The following is a 22,929-nucleotide window of genomic DNA, read 5'->3' as shown; positions in this document are numbered from 1 at the left end:
AGATTTGCAGGGAAAGAGAAGAATGTAGCATGTAGAAGTACATGTATGTATATGCATGCATAGTTATGTACATAGTTGTGTGTTTCTACCTACCTGATTATCTACCTATTTATCTATGTATCTATCTACACAGATGTATTTATTTCCCCCAGAGGCTTTATGGTCATGTGTATGGATAAAACATTAATAACCACGTGTTTATTTTCCCCAAAGGACTATCTCACAAACTTCTCTTTCAAGAGTCACCAGTTAATAATTTTGATTAAAAGGTACATTACTAGTTGGAGGTTCATTTTTGGAAGAAATCAAACCTTTGGTGTGAGAGGGGAATGGTTACTGCCACCAGGTAGTATCCCACGGAGAGCAGGATGGGGCTGTTGGGAGATAGGAAGGGTGGCTCTTGCCAGCAGCTGTTGGATCCCGTTAGCCGTGATGTGGCCAGTTAGGCTGGTGGGTACATGCTACATGACTCGGGGACTCCCACGTTGTGAACTCAGCACTGATACCGTCAGACACTTCAAACCCGGTTGGATGAAGTCGCTGCCAGCAGGAAGATGGCTGTGCCTCACTGCATGTGCCCCGCAGGGCTGGTCTTTGGGGTCATTTCTGTTGAGGGGATTTTAAGAAAGCCCAAACACGTGCAACGAAGAGCCTGGAGATGTTGAATTTCAGAGATGACGGCCACTCAGCCCGAGGCCCTCCTGCCACTGGGCAGGGAGGAGAGCTCCCGGGGCCCGGCTCCAAGCCTGAGCATCCCCGGTGGGGTGCGCGGTGGGGCCCTGGGGCGGGGCCGAGGGGGCGGGGCCGCGACGGGGTGGGCGGGCCCGCGGCGACAAACCCCGCCCCCGGGCACAAGAGGGGCGGCGCTGCTCGCCGGGGTACCGCATCCCCGCCGTGCGGTGCGGCTCGGCTCGGCCCGGCTCGGCTCGGCCCGGCTCGGCTCGGCTTGGCTCGGCTCGGCTCGGTTGGGCTGCCGCCTCGACGGCGCCGTCGGGCAGAGGGTTCCCTTCGCGCCCCGCAGCGCCCGGCGGCCGCGGGATGGAGCTCGGTGCGGCGCGGCTGCTGGCGGTCCTGCTGTGCCTGGCTCCCGGTAAGCCCTCGGGGAGCCCCGGGTCCGGCCTGTCGGGGAGCCGCCGGGGTCCGGCAGCCCCACGGGACCCCGAGGAGAGGAGGCGCGGGGATGATCGGGTGCCGGGAACGGCGCGGGTGCGGGTTTCCCGTGGGGTTGTCGGGGCTGGTAGAATGGATGATGCAGTGAGAGCCCCGGGGTGGGACGGGGCGCCCAGCGCTGCGGGCTTGCTGTCCCCTGCTGTCCCGTCCTCTCCTCTCCTCTCCTCTCCTCTCCTCTCCTCTCCTCTCCTCTCCTCTCCTCTCCTCTCCTCTCCTCTCCTCTCCTCTCCTCTCCTCTCCTCTCCTCTCCTCTCCTCTCCTCTCCTCTCCTCTCCTCTCCTCTCCTCTCCTCTCCTCTCCTCTCCTCTCCTCTCCTCTCCTCTCCTCTCCTCTCCTCTCCTCTCCTCTCCTCTCCTCTCCTCTCCTCTCCTCTCCTCTCCTCTCCTCTCCTCTCCTCTCCTCTCCTCTCCTCCCCTCTCCTCTCCGGTCTGGCCAGCCGGTGCTGGCCCGTCGGAGAGGGCTGCCTGCCATGGCATAGTGTCCTGCTCGCTTGGCTCCAGCGTCAGCCGTCGTTTCCGAGAGAAAAATATCCCTGGAGCCAAATGCGGGAAACCCGTCATCAGCGAAGAACCTGCTCGGGATGCCAGTGATTAAAGCGTGGGGAAATACTAGGGAAATAGGGAAGGTCCCGCTCTGGCCTCGTTTTCTTGTTGCCCATCATAGCTGGCTGAGCTGTCCCGGTCGGGGCTGCTGGCTCGCCCCGGTGAGGCGGGATTCCTGACGGTGACGGGAGAAGCCAGGACAGACTGAAAATCTCTGCCTGTGGTCCTTGCAAATGTTACGCAAGCTGGGCTGTTGCCTCAGAGCAGGCACTGGCACCCAGATCGCAGCCTTCACGAGCGTGGGTGGCTTGGGGTGGGCGCAGTGCAACCCCTTGTGCAAATAAAATCTGGTAGAAATAGATTTTTGCTTAACTGCTTAGGAGGAAGGAGATAACCTTAGAAAATCATGGGATAAAATAAATTCATGGGATCTCGGATTTGTGACAAACTGTGTAAAATAGTTTCTTCACAGAATTCATTGATCAGCAATCTCGAAGAACATAAGTATATTCAATTTATTATAAGAAAATTTGGTAATCCCTTTCCCCAGGGAGTGAGATCATCAGATGAAGGTTCACTTCGTTTCAATGTTCCACATCCTCTTGTTAGACCTTGAAGTTGGCAACGCAAGAAAACAGGAACTCCACCCTGGCTGGCTGAATTGTAGTGCTCTGCAGCTAGCTCCTGACCATCTGCCTTTGCTTCCTGTTATGACAGAGTTTTTGAACTTTCTGGGATGTGTGAAAAGTCATTATTTACCCCTCACTGCTAAGTAGGTGATGTGAAAGTGTCCGCTTAAAGCATGCTGCATATCGCTGTATATGAGGCTTTTCTGATTGAGTAGCATTTACTTTGTTTATTGCATTGATTTGAGGGTTTTTATACATTTTTTCGCAGGTTTATTTATTTCTCTGGATCAACCAACCCTTAGCATCCGAAAAGATGTCCTCACAATAACTGCAAATGACACTCTAAATATTACTTGCAGGTAAGGACAAATCTGTCCAGCATGATTTTGATGGGAGTAATTTATGTAGTGAGTTTTTGTACAGAATCGTAGGTGATTCGGTCTCTCTCCCGTCATTGCTCCTGTTTCTTTCCTCTCCCTTTGTGCCCCCTGCCTCGCTTTCCCTGGCAGACTGTAGAAACGATCTTAAAGGGTTGCAGAAGGGAGAGCTGGGGAGCGCAGGGTGTCCGGGAGGAGGAAGCATCAGCCAGGTCCTCGTGGAGCCCGCTGGTGAGCTGCGCTCTTGACTCTCCCTTTTGGGTGCTGTGTCATTCAGGTTCAGCAGAACGTAAATCTCAGATAGCTTCCTTATAGGTATTAACAATAGGTCGATTTACGTGAATTTATCCTATGTGGCTTGATGTTCCATGTGACGGGATGAAGCCTGTTCCTCTCCATAGCCGTAGAGACTAGCGGGGCTGGGGTTCACCACCTTGGCATCAGTACTGTCGCTCAACGCATGCTCACGCTCCTCTAACGTTTGCTTTCCCAGCGGTCAGAGACCACTGGAGTGGTCCTGGCCAAGCAACCAGAGCAGTGCTGAGAAGCGTATCTCTGTGACAGACTGTGGCGATGGCCCCTACTGCAAGACACTTACTCTCCTCAAAGTCATCAGCAATGACACAGGGGACTACAGGTGCCTTTACAGGGACAACCAGGCAGCTACAACCATTTATGTCTACGTTCAAGGTAAGTGCTTACACAGTTCTTAGGTGGCTCTTCCCCTAGCCTCAAGAGAAAAAAGGGATATCAAGTATCTCAAAACGGTTTTGCCATTAAAATTTCTTAATCCTAGAATTTTTGATCCTGTGAAACTTATTTTTCTTGTTTTCATGTTGAGTAATGACATGGCAGTATGCTAGTTGCCATCAATAGAAAAGCCTTTGTACCTGTAATTTTGAACTGACCTGTCGTATGCAGTACTTGGTCTGCTATTCTCCTCCTTCCAGAACTTACCATACGTATCTCCACTGCACTCTGAGCCTGTCCTCATGAATGAAGAGCTATTACTGACCTCAGCAGGAGTTTCATACGAGGGAGGATTACAGAGATTGTATATTTATTAAAAATGACAGATCCGATCCCTTTTGCAATTCGTACTATCTGATACCATTAAAAAAACCCCAAACCAAAACATAAACTTCCATACATTTTCTGACTGTAATGGTAAAATCTATTTAGGCTTTAAGAGCTAAGTTTCCAAACTCAGGCTGTCAAGTTGTATTGGTAGGAACGCAGCTGAGCATTGCAGACACTGCAAAGCCTCCAGCCACTCAGCTTAAGTAATAGCATTCATTGAGGCATCTGCCTTTTTGCACTGACGGCTTGATACCCGTTTTCTGGTGCGCCCTGTTTCCTTTTTATTTTTAACTTATAGTTACGATTTTGAAAAATGGGATGTTATTATATAGCTGGGTTAGCTTGTTTTATAAGATCACAAACTTACATTTTTTTTGGTCTGACTTTGAAAAGGATGCTGCCCCTGGGCAAGCCAATGTAGCATGTCACTACTTTTAACTGATATTTCCTGTAATACTTACAAGGAAAGTCACACTAGGATAAATCAGATTTTTGTCGGCACAAAGACTGCGGTGGCAGGAAGCTATTCTCCAAAGTGCATGCTGCTGCTGATAGCTGTTTTGAGGATAATGATATTGTAAAGCTAGGGGGGGAGTCTGTAAAAATATGTCCCCCCTATTTAGTCTCATCGTTTTACCACATAGAAAAGAATAAAACTGGTTTGAGAAGAAATGGACAGGGAAAGAACAAAATTGGAAAAGTTTCCTCTGTAATGACATGACAAATAATATCCATTTACCAACTGAATATTCTTCTAGATTACAGATCTCCATTTGTGACTTCAGTCAGTGATCAGCTTGGCATTGTATACATCACTAAGAATAAAACTGTGGTAGTGCCGTGCCTTGGAACCGTATCAAATCTCAATGTATCTCTACATGCGGTAAGGAAAAAACCCCCATTATTATTATAAGAGTTAGCTGAAATCACTGTGACATAAATACATTGCCTGAAGTGTAAATATGTTTCTTAAAAACTTTCCATCCTTGGGAATTTTACGGCCTGTGATTACAAAGTGAGTGCTGTAACTGTACTCGTCCATGATCCTGTGCTCTCAAAGTGCAGAGTGGTGGCCTATGAAAGGGAGATTGCCTGAGCTAGGATGTTAAAACTGGGACCCTGCAGTTATGGAAAATGTTGGACTTGAAAATTCAGGGTTGTTTGATTTTTGAAATCTGACTATGTATTTTATCAATATTTCAAACAGAAATATCCAGAAAAGATATTTGTTCCTGATGGTAAATCAATCTCGTGGAATAATAAAAAAGGCTTCACTATACCCAGTCATTTAATCAACTATGCGGGCATGGTCTTCTGTGAAGCTAAAATAGATGATGAAAGCTATCAGTCTGTGATATACATAGTCGCAGTTGTAGGTAAGCCAAAGTTTTTTTTTTTTCTCTATAGCCAATGTTATTTTGCTCGCTACAACATACTGAACCAATTACATTTGGTTGGACTCTAGGTTATTCAATACTGACAGTGCAGCTAATGCAAAATGGATGTTGTGATATATATTTCTTTTCTTTTAAATGCAATGTATTGTGTTCTTTCTGGTTGATCATTGGGATAAGTGCTTCTATTTTTGGTGTTACATAGATGCCAGGGATTTTTTTTTTTTCCCCCTGACAATGCAAGCCTTTTTCCTAAAATCACTCTATTCTGTACTTTATTCACTTATCCAGGATCCAAGTCATAGTTGAAGGGAACTAGAGGCAGGCATCCATCAGCAGCAGATGGGAGGGAATTGCTCTGAGGGGGTACCAAGGGAATCGGGGGTCTGAAGGTCACGCTAGGAGCTAGGTTGTCTTGTCTCCTTCAGACCTATGTCCTGACTCTGACAGGGGTTTATGCGTCCTGGTATATTTTTTCAGTTGTTCATCAAAACCCAGAAATAACATGATGATTCTGCGGAGGCTCAAGCCTGAGCTGAAACTGCAGCTATTTCTCTTTTGACTCTGAGGACACAATGACCACTTCAAGTGGCCAGCTGGCACCAAGGCAGTCTCGCTTTGCTTGGCAGGAAGACGTAGCAGCCCTCCAGCCTTTACTCTGTGCAGCAGGCTCTTGCTTCTCCACCAAATTCATCAGTCCTCACTCTGATTTGGAGCAAATTCAGAACTTCTGCAGAATTTCTGCATTCAGAATATTCTAGTTTGGAATATTTTAAATATTTTATTGCACAAAGTAAACTTTGGATAATTTTACCGATGCCAGACTGTCATTCTTAATAAAGTTCCCACTTATGGCTGGGGGTGGGGATGTATCTCCTTTAGTTGCAGGTCTCACAAGGGTAAGAATAAGGTGTCTAAGGCAGAGGAACTGTGTGGGTCACCGTCTCCTGCCCGCTCCCACCGCTGGGGGGGCTCTGATCAAGTGCATACATCCTGCTGTGCCGTGTCTGACGCAGCTCTCAGATGGGAAATGCTCAGAGAAGGCGTATCCCTTCCCTCCAGGCTCCTTTGTACGCCCGTCATCATGCTGCACTGGGGCATCGAGGGGCCTCTTTGTAGCTGGGGTTTTGGTGGGAGTTTCAGTGAATTTGCATGGGAAAGTTGGTGCTGAGTGCTGTAAAGAAACCTCTTCTTACCCCCATGTTTTGTGTGTGCCTTTTTCTTCCTCTAGGATACCGAATTTATGACCTGACGATGAACCCGCACTACCAAGTAGAACTGGCAGTGGGAGAAAAACTTGTTCTCAATTGCACCGTAAGAACGGAGCTGAATGTAGGAATTGATTTTAAATGGGACTACCCTTCTGTCAAGGTAAATCCGTGTTGTGGTTTAACCTGTCGGCAACTGAGCACCACGCAGCCGCTCGCTCACCCCTCCCTGCCCCCGGTGAGATGGGGGAGAGAATTGGAAGAGTAAAAGTGAGAAAACTTGTGGGTTGAGATAAGAACAGTTTAATACTTGAAATATAATAATAATAATAATAATAATAATAATAATAATAATAATAATAATAATAATAGAATATACAAAGCAAGTGATGCACAATGCAATTGCTCACCACCCGCTGACCGATGCCCAGCCAGTCCCTGAGCAGCGGCCCCCCCTGGCCAGCTTTCCCCAGTTTATGTACTGAGCATGACATCACATGGTATGGGATATCTCTTTGGCCAGTTTGAGTCAGCTGTCCTGGCTGTGCCCCCTCCCAGCTTCTTGTGCACCCCCAGCCTTCTCAGTCAGTAGAGCATGGGAAGCTGAAAAGTCCTTGACTAGTGTAAGCACTGCTCAGCAACAACTAAAACATCGGTGTGTTATCAACATTATTCTCATCCTAAATCCACAACACAGCACTGTACCAGCTACTAGGAAGGAAATTAACTCTATCCCTGCCGAAACCAGGACAATCCATAATAACTTAAAGATGCCAACATCACAATGAAATTTGATTTAGTTATAATGTCACTCCCCTCTTTATAATATTGACAAAGCAGATGATTGATAATATACAAAGAAATTGCTAGTATATACAGATGTGCAAAGAGGAATAACAATAAAATTCCCAAACACCTCTGTCTTTTACCTATTACAGGAAAAACGTGCAACCATAAGGGATTTAAAAACCACTGCGGGAGAAGTAAAGAAGTTTGTAAGCACTCTTACCATCGACAGTGTGTCCTTAAGTGACAAAGGTCGATATACTTGCGCAGCATCCAGTGGCCGTATGAACATGAAAAACAGCAGTTACTTCATTATCCATGGTATGGCATCTTCCACTTCAGTTTTGTTGATTGCTTCAGATTTGGGATTAATTACTGGGATGCAGAAGGCAACTCGGTGATGAATCAAATGACAGAAATGAACCAAACTGCAGCTACAGTATTTCTCTTGCACCCACTATAGGATTATTTTTATACCACAAGCTTAGCTGATGATAAGATTTTAAAGGACCCTGTATGTTACTGAAAGCTGTAGAATCCCGTAGGAAAATGGGCAGTAAATAAACTGAGGTAAGCCTCTGGTCCTCTTCTGTGTTGACCTCCTTGAGGTCCTGTAAAGCTGCATTTGTGTAGATGACTTTGAATAAGGGTTGCCTGTTCTCACTCCAGGTGAACTTCCGCTAGATTCTGATGGCTCTGTGGGACAAGAGTCTGGGTCGGCATGAATGAAGCTAGGAAAATAAAACTTTCAGCTTTTACATTATGAATAGATGAATCAAATGGAGTTTTGGTCATACGGAAATGATGCAAAGGAAACAACTTTGGCTAAGTGCATAGATAAGTACGAGGCCACATCCTACAGCCTTTTCTCAAGCCCCTCTTGGGCGCAGCCCCAGTGGCTCCACTGGCTTACTTCTAGGAAAAAACTGCCAGCATGAGAATGGCCCATTTTTAATCACTGAGTCAGACAAAGGGTTTTATATTTTCAAGGAGACTGGTTTTCCTGAGGTCTGATTTCAGGGGCCTGAATATTAATGGCTCTTTTTCTTTTTTTTTAACATTCAAACTTATTATTTGGCACAGTGATTCAAAATAGACTCAATTTTCTCCTGGGTTATTTCTATTTCTCTTCAGGAGCCAAAACCAGATCATGTGCTATAGTGAGTGTACCAGCTATTAAGTTGATACCATCCTAAATCTTAGCCAAAAGGCTAATAGCTGTCTTAGTCTGAAGGCAAGTTTATAACTTATAACAAGTAATGTAAATAATTTCAAAGTATTCTGTGACTGCAATGGTTCAAATACATACTTGAGAAGAGGCTGAAAGTATCTATCTTTATCACATTGTAGTTTTGAATACTATTATTTCCTGGAATGAGTAGATCAATCCAGTTTTATGGTATTTATTTATTTATATATGTATATAGGTCTGACAGTTGGCGCGCTGTCCTGAGAGCTGAGTCTTGTCTCTGCTTTCCAGAGCTCCCTGGTGGGGGAACTGGTCCACACCTCTGTGCAAGGAAAAGGACTGGGTTTTCATGGTGGGTCCAGAGCCCACCAGCTCTCTCCAGTTTGGAGCCAACTGTGCTTTACCAGTGGCGTCCTGTGACTGGCCTCTATTTGTCATCTGCTGTTAAGTGCTAACCCAAACGGAGACCATTTATGCTTTTGTCCATGTGGAAAGACAATTTCATTTAATTTTTTGCAGAAAGTCCTTTTATTCACCTGGAGAGAATGGAGAATGTGGTTGAGACAAGGTTAGGTGATACAGTCAAAATTCCGGTCAAGTTTAAAGGATATCCTCTACCAGAGGCGAAATGGTAAGAATTGGGACACAATGTGTTCAAAAAACTGAGCTATTCTTAGTCAAGGTAAATCTCTGAAGTATTCAAAGCGCTCTATATTTTCTTCAGGTATAAAAATGGAAAAGCCATCAATGCAAATCATACAGTTAAACTTGGCTACACATTAGTGATCACTGAAGCAACTGAAAAGGATGCTGGGAATTACACTGTTGTCCTTACAAACCCTACTAACAAGATGCAGAAGAGATATACGTTTACCCTGCTTGTGAATGGTAAGTGGCGTACAGGTGTACCTTTCTTTCACGTGTGGATGTGGTGTATTACCGTTCTTAGGATTAAGTTCATCCCAGAGCTATGAAGTTTTAAGCGGGGGTGGTGACCAGGAGGAGAGCACTTGAACCTGAGCCCTGGGAGGGCAGAGGTGGCCCATCTCTCCTGACTCCAGGATGTGCTGGTCGAGAGGCTGCAGGCTCCTGGTGGTGGTGTTGTGATGATACTTTGTGTGTTTTTTGTTTTCTGTGTATTATTTCTTTGCCTCTACATCCTGCTCTTTTCCTGCCTTCCTTGCTGGCCGTGCTGCCAGAGTCCTCCCCCACCCTGCTCCATCCTGGCCCTGTCCCGCCTCGCCCATCCTTCCTGCTCCACACCAGCTGTCCCTCCTCTTCTGCTCTGCCTTGTGCAACCCTCCTCCTCCTCCTCCTTCTCCTCTTCCTCCTCTTCTCTGCTCCCCAGGAAACAGCCTAGCCCCCATACTTTGAAGAGCAGGCCTTGGAAAGGGCAGCAAGGCTACATGCAGTGGGATCAGAGCTGGGGAATAATATGCATTTAACGGTTGGGAGTGGTAGTGGGAGTTCGAGGGCTGCATTTTAAACCAGGGGGTAATGAAGGGAGATTTTATAGGAGATAGTAAGCATTGTGTCTTGAGGGCCTGATCCTCAAGGTGTTGGGCAGGTTCACCTCTTCCCAACACATCCTTGTTCCTTGGAGGTGCTCTGCGTTGCACTCGGATGCAGAGCACAATGTGAATTAGTCACCGTGGGTCTAACGTGTGTAGATGGTGCTGTTGGGGAGCCGTTAGCGGGTGGTGTAACCTGCTGCTCTCTCTTCCAGTGCCCCCACAGATCGGCGAGAATGCGCTGCTGGCCCCCGTCGACTCCTACAAGTACGGCTCAACGCAGGCGCTCACCTGCACCGTCTACGCTGTCCCGCCGCCCGCCGCCATCCTCTGGCACTGGCAGCTGGAGGAGGAGTGCACTTTCAGCCCCCAGTGAGTGCTAAGCCCTTGCCATCTTCTGCGGCTTATGTAGCTCTTGAGGGTTGTTTGGGTTGGAGGGGTTTTTTTGTGTGCATCCCTTGTCCAGGCTCGTTACCGAGCACAAACCCAATGGCCAATGAAGAAAAGATTGTTGTACTTCATAGGCAGATCGTTGCAGGCAGGCTCTGCTGAGGTCATCATCATCAGTGGTGAGTTGCAGAGGCAAGGGCCACCCGCAGTGAGGAGCCAGCAGCCCCTGCGTGTTGCCGTCATGCCTTCTTGAAGGGCATCTTGCCTTGCGCAGGGTTTCAAACGCAGCTATCTGCAGGCCCTCCCCTCAGATCTCCCCGTGGGATGCAGGCCCAAAGCTCCATCCCAAACAGAGGAAACTTGCTGTTTACGCTAATTACGGATCTTGGTGGTGGTTTTTTTTCTTACGCTCAAGTGCTGAGTGTGACGGTGCTCTTTATCTGTGTGAAAGTGTATCTCGGAGGAAGTGCACTGATTGATGTTGGGGAATGATAGAGAGAGTGCCTGACTGAGATTCACGCAGTTTCCCTTATCTGGGCCTGCCATAAGCCCAGATTTCCTTTAAAAAAAAAAAAAGCCAGAAAAAAAAAAGCGCATTCTTCTTTCCTGTTGTTGTTTTTAAAATGATTTCCACTAGTTTCTTCCTTTGGTGCCTGGTTGCTTCCTACACAATGGCTACTGTCCTCAAGAAATTCTTGAAGGGAGTTCAGTGATTTCTATGTCTCTCTGTCTTCCTTTGAACTAAATTAACTTGAATCATCCATTTATGAATGGAGGTTTGTTCCCAGAATAGCTGCTTCCCTCCAAGCATCCTGATTGAGCTGACACAGGCAGATTAATTAGGAAATTCACCTTTAGGCTTGGGGGTTCCTTATTTTACAGACCATAAAGGTCTCAGAAGCTTATAAGGTGCAATTTAATAGAAATGTTTCCAGAAACATACTCTTCCCTCCCAGGTGCAGGCTGTGGCCAGTGATGCATCTGATTCATAGGCAAATATCTGCTTATTATAAAGAGAACACAAAACCAGTCTTCTGAAGGGTGAATTTTCATCTTATCTAATGCATGTGTCTCTACTTACATCTCAGGAAAGTTCGCTCGGGAGCCAATCCGTATGCATGCAGGAAATGGAAAGTGATCTCGGAGAGAAAGGGTGGGAATCAGGTTGAAATTAAGCACCGAGTTGTTACTATTGCTGGGAAAACAAAGGTGAGCAGATTTTCTTTTCTGTTGATTAGCCCTGTTCAGCAGTCCACACATCTGGAAATACATCACTAGAGATGAGACTCTCTTCACCTTTTGTTAAACATGGGGATCTACTCGCAGCTAGTTGTGCAAGCTTCTACTGAAGCCAATCGGCAGAGGTAGACACTTTCAAGTCCTTTAGACACTGACCCAAAGTGAGTCTCCACTGAGGAACATAACTTAGATTTCAGTGCTTACCTTTTAGCGGTCTGAAGTTAGGTGAGTTAATCTTGCCAATTAACTGTAATAGGGAGAAGCTGGAGAGACTGAAGAGCAGAAGAAGTCGTGGGTGCAGCATTTATTAACACATACTGAAGTCTGCCTTCTGGCAGGCTGCTTTTTCTTGTTTTCTTTTGCCTGATTGTTACAGGCTTAAGGAAAAAAATGTAAATGTCAGAAGGCGACTGTGCTCCTGCTGTGCCATGGATTTGTGCTGTGGAGGGATTTTGGGTTGTGCAGATATCTGCAGAGCACTTTGCTGAGCTGTTGAGGTGGTTCGGGTTCACATACGTACTTCAGCACTGACACAGTATGAAATTACTTGATTGTTCTTTTGTAGACTGTGAGCACCCTCGTGATTCAAGCAGCAAATGTATCTGCTTTGTATAGATGTATGGCTACGAACAGAGCTGGGTCAAGTGAGAGAGTTATCTCCTTTCATGTGACCAGTAAGTATACCCTGTTGAGGACAGCCATGTTAAATTAATGTTATTTTGTCTGTTTCGCTAATGATAGGTGCTTCAATGTTGTTGTCTGATTCCTGTCCTTTATCAAATCCTTTCATTCTTTAGAAATTTAGGTTTTCCTAAGGTTTTCCTAATGCCTCCTTTAAAGTCACCACCTAACTTCAGCCAAGTGGTTAGTTCTGCTGGCATCAGTGGAGTGGCAGTCCCGTGAAAATGATGCAAAATGGGCACTGTTGTCCCGAGAGTGATTGCTATTGGGCTTTTGCAGTTACTTAAAAGAGCTACAGCGAAATTATTGTAGTGTCACAAAATGAGTAAAGATGTACTGTAAAAGCTAAGACCAACATTTTCAAAAGCAGTGGCAAAGGGCTTCTGTCTTCTTGAAAATCAGTCCCCATATTCACATGCTGAAATAATATTTTAATTGAAATCTAAAAATGAACTACGAGATAGTGCTAAGAATCATCTTAGGTTGCCAGAAGTTTCTACAGTAAGAGGAACTACATTCATTACACAGGCCTTTCTTTGATCCGTTTTAAATGTATTGTTTTTAATGAGATTGTACTCTTTACATAAATGATTGGTTGATTTTTCAGTGTTTTCTTTCCTTATTTACAACTGGCCAAGATGAGGATAAGGCTATATTTGTAAAATGGCTTTTTCAAGTTACTGTTGGCAACAAAATGTGCAACCTCATAGGAATTTCTTTTATTTTTTTAACTTGCAGGGGGTCTTGAAATTAATCTCCAGCCTCGGAATCAGCTCACAGAGAAGGATAACATGTCCTTGCAATGCACGGCAGACAAATTCACCTTTGAGAAGCTATCATGGTACAAACTCAGTGCTCACGCTTCGCAGACTCCCTTTGGAGGGCTGCCCATGCCCGTTTGCAAGAACCTCAATGCTCTCCAGAAGCTGAATGCAACAGTTTCAAATACCAATGGTGAAAATGTCACCTTAGAGCTCATCCTTCGTAACATCTCCCTCCAGGATGGAGGAGACTATGTTTGCATTGCTCAGGACAAAAAGGCTAAAACACAGCACTGCCTGGTGAAGCACCTCACTGTTCAAGGTACAGATCTCTTACTGTTAACCAAAATGGGTGGCTGTGTATGAAAATAACTGCTGTAGTGTCAGGTTTTGGTATCTTCAGGCCTTGCATGTGTTGGCTTAATGGTGCACTCAGTTTGTTAAATAGATTTAGACTATTTGTTGTAACATGCAGGTCTGGGGCTTGTCCGGGCAGCAGGGACTTACTATTTCATCAGTACCGGTGAGGAAACACTGACCGAGCCACTGTGCTGTGCAAGGCGATGAGTTTGGCTTTTGCACAAATAAGGCATGGGTTTAGCTCAATAACTTCTCAATTTTACTTTTCAAAACACGTTTTTCACTCTAGCTGTATATCCATGTGTGTATTCATAGCATTAATGCTACTGTTTTGTGTCACTGGCTCTTGAGTTTGAAGTAGTGTCTATAATTTAAAACTGTCACGAAGCGGTGCTGGTATTCAGGCGCAAGCAATGCAATCAATCAGCTTTTCACACAAATACAGATGACTTTGCTTTGGGACCTAGATGTCTAGGCTGATTAGGCAGATTCAGGAAAATATTTACACATGTTCATGGGCTGTCCTGAATGGACGTTTGATGGACCAGCAGTATCAGACTTCTCGTAATGACCCTGGAAATAGAAATGTGAGGGAAGCAATTTCTCACCTATTCCCTCCTCCCTCAGCAGCCTGCTACAAATTAAACCATCTAAAGCAAGGTACATCAATACTGTTAAAATTTTCTTGGCTATTGTCATTTTTTCGTGTCATGTGGAAGTTTAACTATGATCTTAACATGATCGTTGTGGCTGTTGTTGTTATAAAAGGATTTGTGACTTTGTTACTGGGCCAAGTGTGTAGAGTGTCATCATGTGCTATTACTGCAAAAATGGATGTTTTCTTTAATGGTCAGTAATTTTGCTGTACTTTCGAACCAACAGAGCCCATGGCACCTACACTCGTAGGAAATCTGGAAAATCAAACAACAAACATTGGTGAAACCATAGAAGTGTCATGCACAGCAAATGGCATTCCTCCTCCAAACATCATGTGGTTTAAAAATAACGAAACCCTTGTTGAAGATTCAGGTGAGGATTGCTCCTTTGCTATAATTTTCTATCACTTAAGGACTTTGTTTCATGGGACTCACTGCTGATGTTCACCATGAAAAGTTTCATTTTGAATTTTTAACACAAAGTGGCATAAAAATAGCAGAACTAAGAATCATGATTTTTTCCAGGTATTGTTTTGAAAGATGGAAACAAAACACTAACCATACGTCGAGTAAGGAAAGAAGATGGAGGGCTATACACCTGCCTTGCCTGCAACGTCCTTGGATGCAGAAAAGCAGTGGCTTTTTTTTCAGTGGAAGGTTAGTGTTAGCTTCTTTCCCGATTGTGCATGAAATTTTTATAATCACTAGAAAGAAAATCTACTGGCTATCCTCATCGGAGTTCTGAAAATACACAATGAGATTTGCGAAAAGTCCTGACCATTCCTATTGAGCTCAAATTGGGTGCTGTCACAGCCATCGTAATCCCAGCTGTTGATGCTGACGCTTTCTTCTCCCCAACATCATTTAGAGCTTTTCAGCAAAAGCTGAATCTATCTTACTTGTGGTTGCAAAGAAAACTCTGTCAGTCTATATTACATGCAAACCTATACAACAGAGCCTACCTAAACCTGCAGATATCCTGGGCCATCTCTATTGTCTTGGTAACATAATTGTCATACTATGTTTTTTAACAGTTGTAACTTTTTAAACTATGTCATTGCTGTCACAGCATCTAAGAAAAACAGAGTGAAGACTTTGTGCAGTCTGTTGTGATTGCCGTCCCATTTCAGTGACAGGAACAGGTAGCCGTTTTGGGTTAGGGGACTCCAGCCTTAGTCCACCAAGCTCTGAAAGTAGCGTTTGTGAGACCCGTCTCTCACTTGTTCCAGTCCTATTGTGGCACACCGAAATGCAATTTGCAATAATAAACAATAAATCCCAACAAGAGGTTAGTCTGCAGTCTGAGTAGCTGTAACCATGATGGACTTTCCACCAAGAGTTGCAATGAGAAGCCTTGAACTAACAGCTCCTTGCCCTTGATATTAGTACATTTGCAAAATTTAGTCACTGAATCCTTCACAAACCTCTGTCTTATAAGTCAGGGTGATTGTCCGATCTGTTCCGTTAAGGTAATTAAAGCAGTATCCTGTTATTCTTATAGGTCCCATTAGGATATTAAGATGTTGGGCAATATGTTTATTTGGGGTGGAAATTATCTGCAGCTGACATCAATGTAGATTTCAGCTGATGTGGTAAATATGGCTGGGGCATGTCTGTAAAAGTTGGAAATCTGTGTAGGACATACTGTTTCCCTCCAAGAAATTTATCGTGCAGCTCATTGGGGTCATGCAATGGAGTGTGCTACTGTGTAGGAAAACCTGTATGGTGCGAGGGATGAAATACGGGAGCGTGATGTGGCGAATGGGAGCTTAAGAAGAGAGCTGCTCCTGCGCATTAATAGATGTTCAAGTGGTATCTGCTGGAGTCTATTTTACTGGAAAAGGGATGTTGTAAATAAGAACTTATTTTCATGTGTTCTTGTAGAACCGTGTTTTTTCATGCCTCAGCTGAAGCATGTAAAGAGACAAGAGAGAGATTGTTCTCTGGGTCATTCTCACAGCACTTTATTTACTATATGAAGGGTTTTTCAGTTTCTGGAGAAAGAGTAATTAATTTTGAGTATTCTAAAACAATGATTTCTTTTTAAAATACGAGATTTTACTTTTTTATATTTGCCAAAGGTCCAGATACTTTGTCCTTGGAACAAAGCTGATGCTAAGAAATTGGGTGGTGTGTAAAACAGCACAAAACTAAGAGTAATATTCCAACATAAAAACCCAAGCTTTTTGTTTTGTTTTGCTTTCGTTTCTTCGCTCCATGCTGCACTTTTAAAACGAACCTTCAGAACAAGGACCTCCATTCTCTACTTTAATGAATGAACAAAACCAATATGCTTCCAACTATCACTCAGATATTCATTTATTTCTTCCCAGGCGCTGAAGAGAAAACGAATCTGGAGCTCATTATCCTTGTTGGCACTGCAGTGATTGCCATGTTCTTCTGGTTGCTTCTTGTAATCATCCTCCGGACCGTTAAGCGGGTAATGAAAAAATTCTCGTACTGTCCTGTCAGCACTGGTCTTGCATGACAAATGAGAGCTGACTTGAGGCCTTTTGTGTTGTTTCTTTCCATTGTTCTTAAATCAACAGACACATTTTTTCTCTCCATGCCTTAACATTCTTGCCTGGAACCAGGGGCACAGAAATTTGTTTTTAATTGAACAGGCACTCACATGAGAAAAAATGTTTCAGCTGGTTTTGTTTATTAAAAAAAAAAAAAAGTGCAAGTAATTAACGATGATCGCACAATGACATGGCATAGGGAAATGGTAGCCTGGCATTTCTGGGAAATAGTGGAACACTACAAAGTGAGAAAATGGCTTGCACATCACCAGCAAAAAATCTGTGCAACTACAACTAATACCATTTTCCAGGCCAACGGAGGGGACATGAAGACTGGCTATTTGTCAATCATCATGGATCCTGATGAAGTCCCTATAGATGAGCACTGCGAACGGCTCCCGTATGATGCCAGCAAGTGGGAGTTTCCCAGAGACCGGCTAAAGCTAGGTGTGTCTTCATTGCACGAGCCATTTAGTGATACTGCAGCCAGCCCTGGGGGGTGTTTCAGGTCCTGGCTTGCCATGGGGCTGCCCTGATGCAGCACCCCCGGGTGGGCTCTGTGATCCCGTAGGATATAATGCATCCTCTCATTATCAGCCCTCTGTTAATTTCTGATACATAAATTCAGTGTGAGTTGCTGTTTATTCTGCATCTTTTGCCCACTGTGCCAGGCAAATAAATTGGAGTATGTTTGTCTTCTCACTTCAAGGTAAACCTCTTGGGCGTGGAGCTTTTGGCCAGGTCATAGAAGCAGATGCGTTTGGGATCGACAAAACTGCTACCTGCAAAACAGTGGCAGTCAAAATGCTTAAAGGTAAAAATGATGACTAAAACTTCACCTTGAATACACAATATAGGGATAATTGCCAATACTATAACCAGTAGATAGAAAAAAATCACGTTTGTTCCAATGGTGTATACAAGTTTAGCTTAACAGCTGGTGTCATGAAGCAACGATTAGGGAAAATACACGCCTTTACCTCATCGATAATTGGAGCAATGTGACTGTGGTTTCTTAGCCATTGCTTTATAGATCTACTCAGGTTTAGAATATAAACTTGCTCCTGCAAGCAATTTGCATGTGTCCATTTTTGCCTTATGCAGCCTGGTAGGGAGCTTTCTGCAAGTCTCGGACAATGGCTTAGGCACGCTCCGAAATGAGTAATAGTTTTGAACAGCTTTCTCCTCACTTTAAATCATATTATAGTGCCTTGCATTTGCCACAGGACAGTTGAAAGCTGTGGTTCCCAGACACACTGTTCCTGAGGAGGACGTAGCTGGGGCAGAAAAATGGGGCTCCCAGTAGCCAGGGGCTGTATCCCACACTGTGGTGTACTGGAGGAAGGGTGGGAAAGCTGAGGGATTTCTGACAGAACAGTGTGTGCAGTCGCAAGCACAGGCAAGACCTGTTGCAGACCTGTTGCAATGGGATAAGCGTGCAGTAATGACAATAAAAATTAGAAAGCCCTGTCCCTCCAGCTTCCTAGTGCTCAGGCAGACTGCAGAGAGCTGCCTCCTCTGCCCCTCTCTCCCCACTGCTTCAGCTCTTTCCTCTTCCCCTTCTGTCCCTGTGGGATGAGGACACCAGCCACATCTCCAGACTTTTGGTGAGGCTGCAGGGTCAGGCATGTTTGGCCCTGGCCCTACCTCCCCCAGTCCGTGGATCCATTGGACTCTTAGCGTGGACCCCAGCAAAGGCTATGGGACAATGTTTCTAGCTCTTCTTGGCTGGAAGGGTCAAATGGCAGAGTACAAACTGCTCAAAAGGTCTGTAGGAAAAAAGATGTCTGCTAATCTGGATTGCTTGTGTCCCTGTTCTGATCCACTGCCCTTGGCAATTTTTGGAAAATGTTTAAAAGCAGAGCAAAACCAACCCTGTCATGCATGTGTCTAGCTTCCATCGATGTCCTGCAGCAGAGCTGATCCAGGCTACCAACCAACAAGACTTCTCACTAGATGGGCTGGAAAAATAACAGAAGAGACTGCGGAGAAGGGGAAAATCTTTCTGTCTGTGATGCTCCTGATCTGTGTTGTTTTACCTCTGCAGAGGGTGCAACCCATAGTGAGCACAGAGCACTTATGTCGGAGCTGAAGATCCTCATTCATATTGGCCACCATCTCAATGTTGTCAATTTACTTGGAGCCTGCACAAAGCCAGGAGGTGAGTGACTTTTCAGTGGGTGGAAAGGTGCTAATGAAAACCCTATTTCTGCTTTTTCTGCTGCATAGAAAATTGAGTTTCAAAATCAATATCTGGAAGAAATTGTCTTCTTTTTTAAAAAAGAAATTCTGCTAAGAGTGAGCAGGTCCAGAGGTGGAATAAGGGCTCAGAAGCCCTGAGTTCTACATCCAGCTCCATCCCTTAGTTGTTCTATCGCTGCTTTTCTGTCACTCAGATCCACTTTCATAGTGGACACCCCACGTGTAACAGACTTTGGGTCTGAGTCTAGTACCAGATGTAACAAGTTGGTCTTACTCTTGTCACCAGCTACAGTGCAATTGCAAGCTGTGACTTCCCTCCCTGGCTTTGGATGGGCTGTGGGTGCCTCTGTGTGTGTGTAGGAGGGGAGATTGTAATTCGGAGTCCAGCTCTGGGTGGATGAACCTATTTTACTTTATAATGGGGGACAGATGTTTCATTTAACAAATCCAGCACTGCACGCTAATTTGGAAGAAATTCAGTGTGAAGTGACTCAGTAATAATTTTTCAGGGAAGCTGACTTGTTGGCTTACTGTGGGATCAGAATTTAATTTGTAAAGTTCCATGACAGAAGTGCAGTAGTTGAAGGAAACATAATCCATAAATATTTCTTTCCTTATTTATTCCATAGTAAAATAGACATGGCCAGTATCTGGAACCTAGGGTGGAAATTTGTCATTGTAGCCTATGCCTATATGAAGCAATTTGAGCATGAAATACCCCATTTGGACTGTATATTAAGGCATCTATGTCTGAAACTGAGATTCCTGTTTCAAGTTTTTAGGACTTAAACTGCCTGCACAAAAATGCGTGGATAATCATGTGTGTACTTTGTTGCAGATGAGTGGTTAATTGCACTGAAGTTCATTCAAATATGTATGTCGCATCCTTACAGCGTCAATTAGCATAGGCAGTTATTGGGACTTTAAGTATAAGCACAGCACTATACATTTTCACATATGAAATTAGGCCTGTGGTTTTCAAAGGCTGTGCTCTCATTCCCTTCCTTATACAGCAGAAAAGGAATAATTTCCCTGCTTTGAACAGATTTTTTTTTTTATTACTGGTATTTTTAAAAACCTCTGCGTAGTAGAATGCTTTTTGAAACGTATGTATTTCTAGCCACAAATTATGCTGTGAGGTAAGGTGGGATATAAATGGTCTTTCTAAGGAATTGCTTTATGTGTTATACAGGCCCACTCATGGTGATCGTGGAATATTGCAAGTTTGGAAATCTGTCAGCTTACCTTCGGAGCAAGAGGAGTGAATTTGTCCCGTACAAGGTAAGGAGTCAAGGTTAACAGCATAATGTTTGATTTGGTGGGTTTTTTCCACACACGATGTTTCTGTTTCTAGTGCCGACTGTAGCGGCAATCCTTGGGGATGCTGAATATCTAGTACTTCTCATGGGAATGAGAGATGGCAAAGACATCAGAGGTCATCTAGTCTTTCCCCTGGCCTCTGCAATGTAGCTCTTTTGTTATTGTTAGCTTAAAATGTGCAAAGGAACTGGGCTTCCACTATTTCCCTTGGCAGATTATTCTACACTTGGCCCTATCTGTCAGGAAGTTTTTTCTGATTATCAGCCTGAATTTTTTCCTTTCTTAGTTAAGCTCCAGACCACCTTAAATAACTGCACTCTCTGCTTAGTGTATATATCCATCAGATACCCATAGGTATCTTCTGTTACACGATTATCCTTTCTGCTATCCCCTTGGCTCATTGCTGAACCAGACTATACATTTTTTTTGCTGTTAACCATTTTGTATAAGTGATGTATCTCATGAGTTTATGTTCAGCTTTTCACTTCCCAAGTCCTTTGCAAAGGCGAGTTCCCATCACAACAGCCCCTCTTTGCAGCCCAGTTTGAAAGGAGAGTGGGGATGGAGATTGGCATTTTCAAACTCATTTCTGGTTGCCTCTGCGAGGAGATCTGATTTCTGGAGAGGGTTGGGAGGATCCATCCCCTCCGAGGGTCAGATTGCCATATGAGGAGCATGGCTGTGGGTACTCGGCACTGAGCATCATGCTCGGGACCCTACCGTTTTTACCTATGGCCAGGAGGGAGGCCCCTGGGCTGTGCTCTGCCATGCTGGTAGACCTGAACTTCAGTCTTCCTGTAGCTGCTGTGTTTAGATAAGAGCTTCTTCAAACTGCTTGTCGGTTTTCCAGGGGGTTATTTTTCTTTATCCTTGGAGTCATTGTTTACTATTTTATATTGGCAAAGGCAACTCACTGCATCCTCTTGTGAGGTGAAAAGGGTAAACAAATATCTGAGAGACCTTGAAGGAAGAGGCAGGGTTTCACAAGGGTGCTGACCCTTGCTTACACAAGCGGTGGGGTTGGGAATTGGCAATGGAAAAAACCAGCCCTACCAGGGCAGAAAAGTCACCAAACCAAAGCAGGAGAAAATGGAAACATGGTCGAGGAAGCCTTCGGGGCTGGCAACCTCCCTAGAGGCATTTGGTGGCTTAGGGGAAGAAGGAAATAAATCTGACTTTGAGGGCTGCCAGGGTTTTGGCCAAGGTAGAGGTTTAGCGGAAGGGTCTTTGCAGCAGCGGGAGATAAAGCCGTAGCAGTACGGAGAGGCTCAAGAGTATGAGAGGGGGTTCAGCAGCATCCACGCGTGCTTCACAAGTTGTGGGCACCAGGGGGGCATTTATTCCCAAGCATGTGGATATGTTGATGGGGGGCAGCTGGGAGGACACAGGAGCAGGCTAAAGCCATGCTGTGTAGTGGCAGAGGGTGCTCGAGCTAGTGAACCTGCGTGGCCATGAGTTGGGGTTTGCCGGCACTGTCACCGTGCCAGCCTGGTGCCCCAACTAGAGCTGGCTTGGAGCCGAGCGGCCGGTCATGCCAGTGCTGGGCTGCCCTCCCTGCCTTCAGTGGTGCCCATGGCACAGACTGTGGGGCGCGTCATTGCCTCTCCTGAGGAAGCTTCTGGTACGCTTTCTGCTTCTGATTTCTCCCACCCTTCCCTCACGTTTCTAGACCAAAAGTGCCAGGTTTCGGCAGGGGAAGGAGAACTATGTTGGTGATGTCTCCGTGGACCTGAAGCGACGGTTGGACAGCATCACGAGCAGCCAGAGCTCAGCAAGCTCTGGCTTTGTGGAAGAGCGGTCTCTGAGTGATGTGGAAGAGGAGGATGGTAGGATATGTCTTCTCCTGGTGTTGGAACAGCTGTCATTGGTGGGGGCTGATGAGGGACACTGGGGACCGTGTGATTTCCAAAGCTCCCTCAACACTGTGTGCGGGGTATTTCCTGGATAACCAAAGTTCCCAATCCATGGATCATCTAGTTCAGCATCCCACACCCCTCAGCCCAATCCCAGGTAATGTCCTGCCTGAAAAGGGTGTGTTTTTAGTGCACTGCCTTTTGGAGATCTGTCTATTTAACGTCCCAGTGTCTTCAGGGAAAATCGCAGAGCACAAACTCTGAAGGCAAGAGGGATGCGCCAGGATGCTAACTGAATTTCTTCAGTGTTTACCCAGAAGTTAAATATTGTGAAATGCCATCTGCTTCACTGCTTATTAGCAGAGAGGTTGATTTGCCTTCCCTCTGCGCAGGTGGTCTGTCAGGAACAGGAAACCCGAATTATCCGCTCATTCAAAGCCTCCCCTGAATATACATACCCTCTGCAGAGGTTTCAGTGATGCATTTGCCAGGTTCTCCTTTGGCAGAGACAGCACAAAGTGCTCAGTGCTGCCAACATGTTTCAGAGACCACTGATTTCAGTAAGTGGTGGGATCAGACTGGTCAGGAGGGAGGCTGTAGCTCAACTGCCTGTACCTCGACTTCTACTAAAAATTACTTAATGCAAAGAAAAACATCAGTATGTTAACAGGGAGGATGATCTTGTGGTTTCAATGCGATCCTAATAGGTAATGTCAGGCATGCACTTTATGCGTTTCCACACCATTTTGGTCCTTTTCAGACCTCTCTGGTGTAACCACTGACCCTCTGAGCTGGGATGTTGTAAGAAGTATGCAGACCTAAAGCAGGCCTTGAGATGAGGGTTTTAGCCACCAGTGTTGTAGTTCTTGGTAGATTTCTTCTTAAAATCAAGAGCTGAGCAAAGTCATTGAGTTGTTTATTTCAGCAGGAACTAAATGCCTAGGTATCTTTGTTGGATACTTCAGTACATTATTCCTCCAGGTCACTAAAGGATGAGGTTAGGCTTATTCGACCCTAAATTAGCAGGGCTTTTTGCCAAATTCAAATCTTTCTCCCTGT

At 45.1% G+C, this 22,929-nt stretch overlaps 1 protein-coding gene across 1 annotated transcript in view; it reads left to right on the top strand.

Moving 5' to 3' along the window:
- The first annotated feature begins 997 nt into the window (after nt 1-997).
- Nucleotides 998-22,929, top strand: part of KDR (kinase insert domain receptor) — a 33,636-nt gene continuing 11,704 nt past the window's right edge. Inside the window, exons 1-21 of the mRNA XM_076336267.1 lie at nt 998-1,090; nt 2,610-2,700; nt 3,212-3,408; nt 4,557-4,681; nt 5,006-5,174; nt 6,424-6,563; nt 7,339-7,507; nt 8,895-9,006; nt 9,100-9,263; nt 10,102-10,258; nt 11,365-11,485; nt 12,081-12,189; nt 12,935-13,279; nt 14,200-14,346; nt 14,499-14,630; nt 16,307-16,413; nt 16,807-16,942; nt 17,205-17,309; nt 18,543-18,656; nt 19,890-19,978; nt 21,687-21,843. Of these exons, the coding sequence (XP_076192382.1) occupies nt 1,039-1,090; nt 2,610-2,700; nt 3,212-3,408; nt 4,557-4,681; nt 5,006-5,174; nt 6,424-6,563; nt 7,339-7,507; nt 8,895-9,006; nt 9,100-9,263; nt 10,102-10,258; nt 11,365-11,485; nt 12,081-12,189; nt 12,935-13,279; nt 14,200-14,346; nt 14,499-14,630; nt 16,307-16,413; nt 16,807-16,942; nt 17,205-17,309; nt 18,543-18,656; nt 19,890-19,978; nt 21,687-21,843 (2,938 nt within the window). The 5' untranslated portion in view covers nt 998-1,038. The remainder of the gene's footprint in view (nt 1,091-2,609; nt 2,701-3,211; nt 3,409-4,556; nt 4,682-5,005; nt 5,175-6,423; nt 6,564-7,338; nt 7,508-8,894; nt 9,007-9,099; nt 9,264-10,101; nt 10,259-11,364; nt 11,486-12,080; nt 12,190-12,934; nt 13,280-14,199; nt 14,347-14,498; nt 14,631-16,306; nt 16,414-16,806; nt 16,943-17,204; nt 17,310-18,542; nt 18,657-19,889; nt 19,979-21,686; nt 21,844-22,929) is intronic.

This window comes from Aptenodytes patagonicus, chromosome 4, assembly GCF_965638725.1.
Source record: "Aptenodytes patagonicus chromosome 4, bAptPat1.pri.cur, whole genome shotgun sequence".
NCBI classification, from domain to species: domain Eukaryota; kingdom Metazoa; phylum Chordata; class Aves; order Sphenisciformes; family Spheniscidae; genus Aptenodytes; species Aptenodytes patagonicus.
This window is presented reverse-complemented; position numbering and strand designations above follow the sequence as displayed.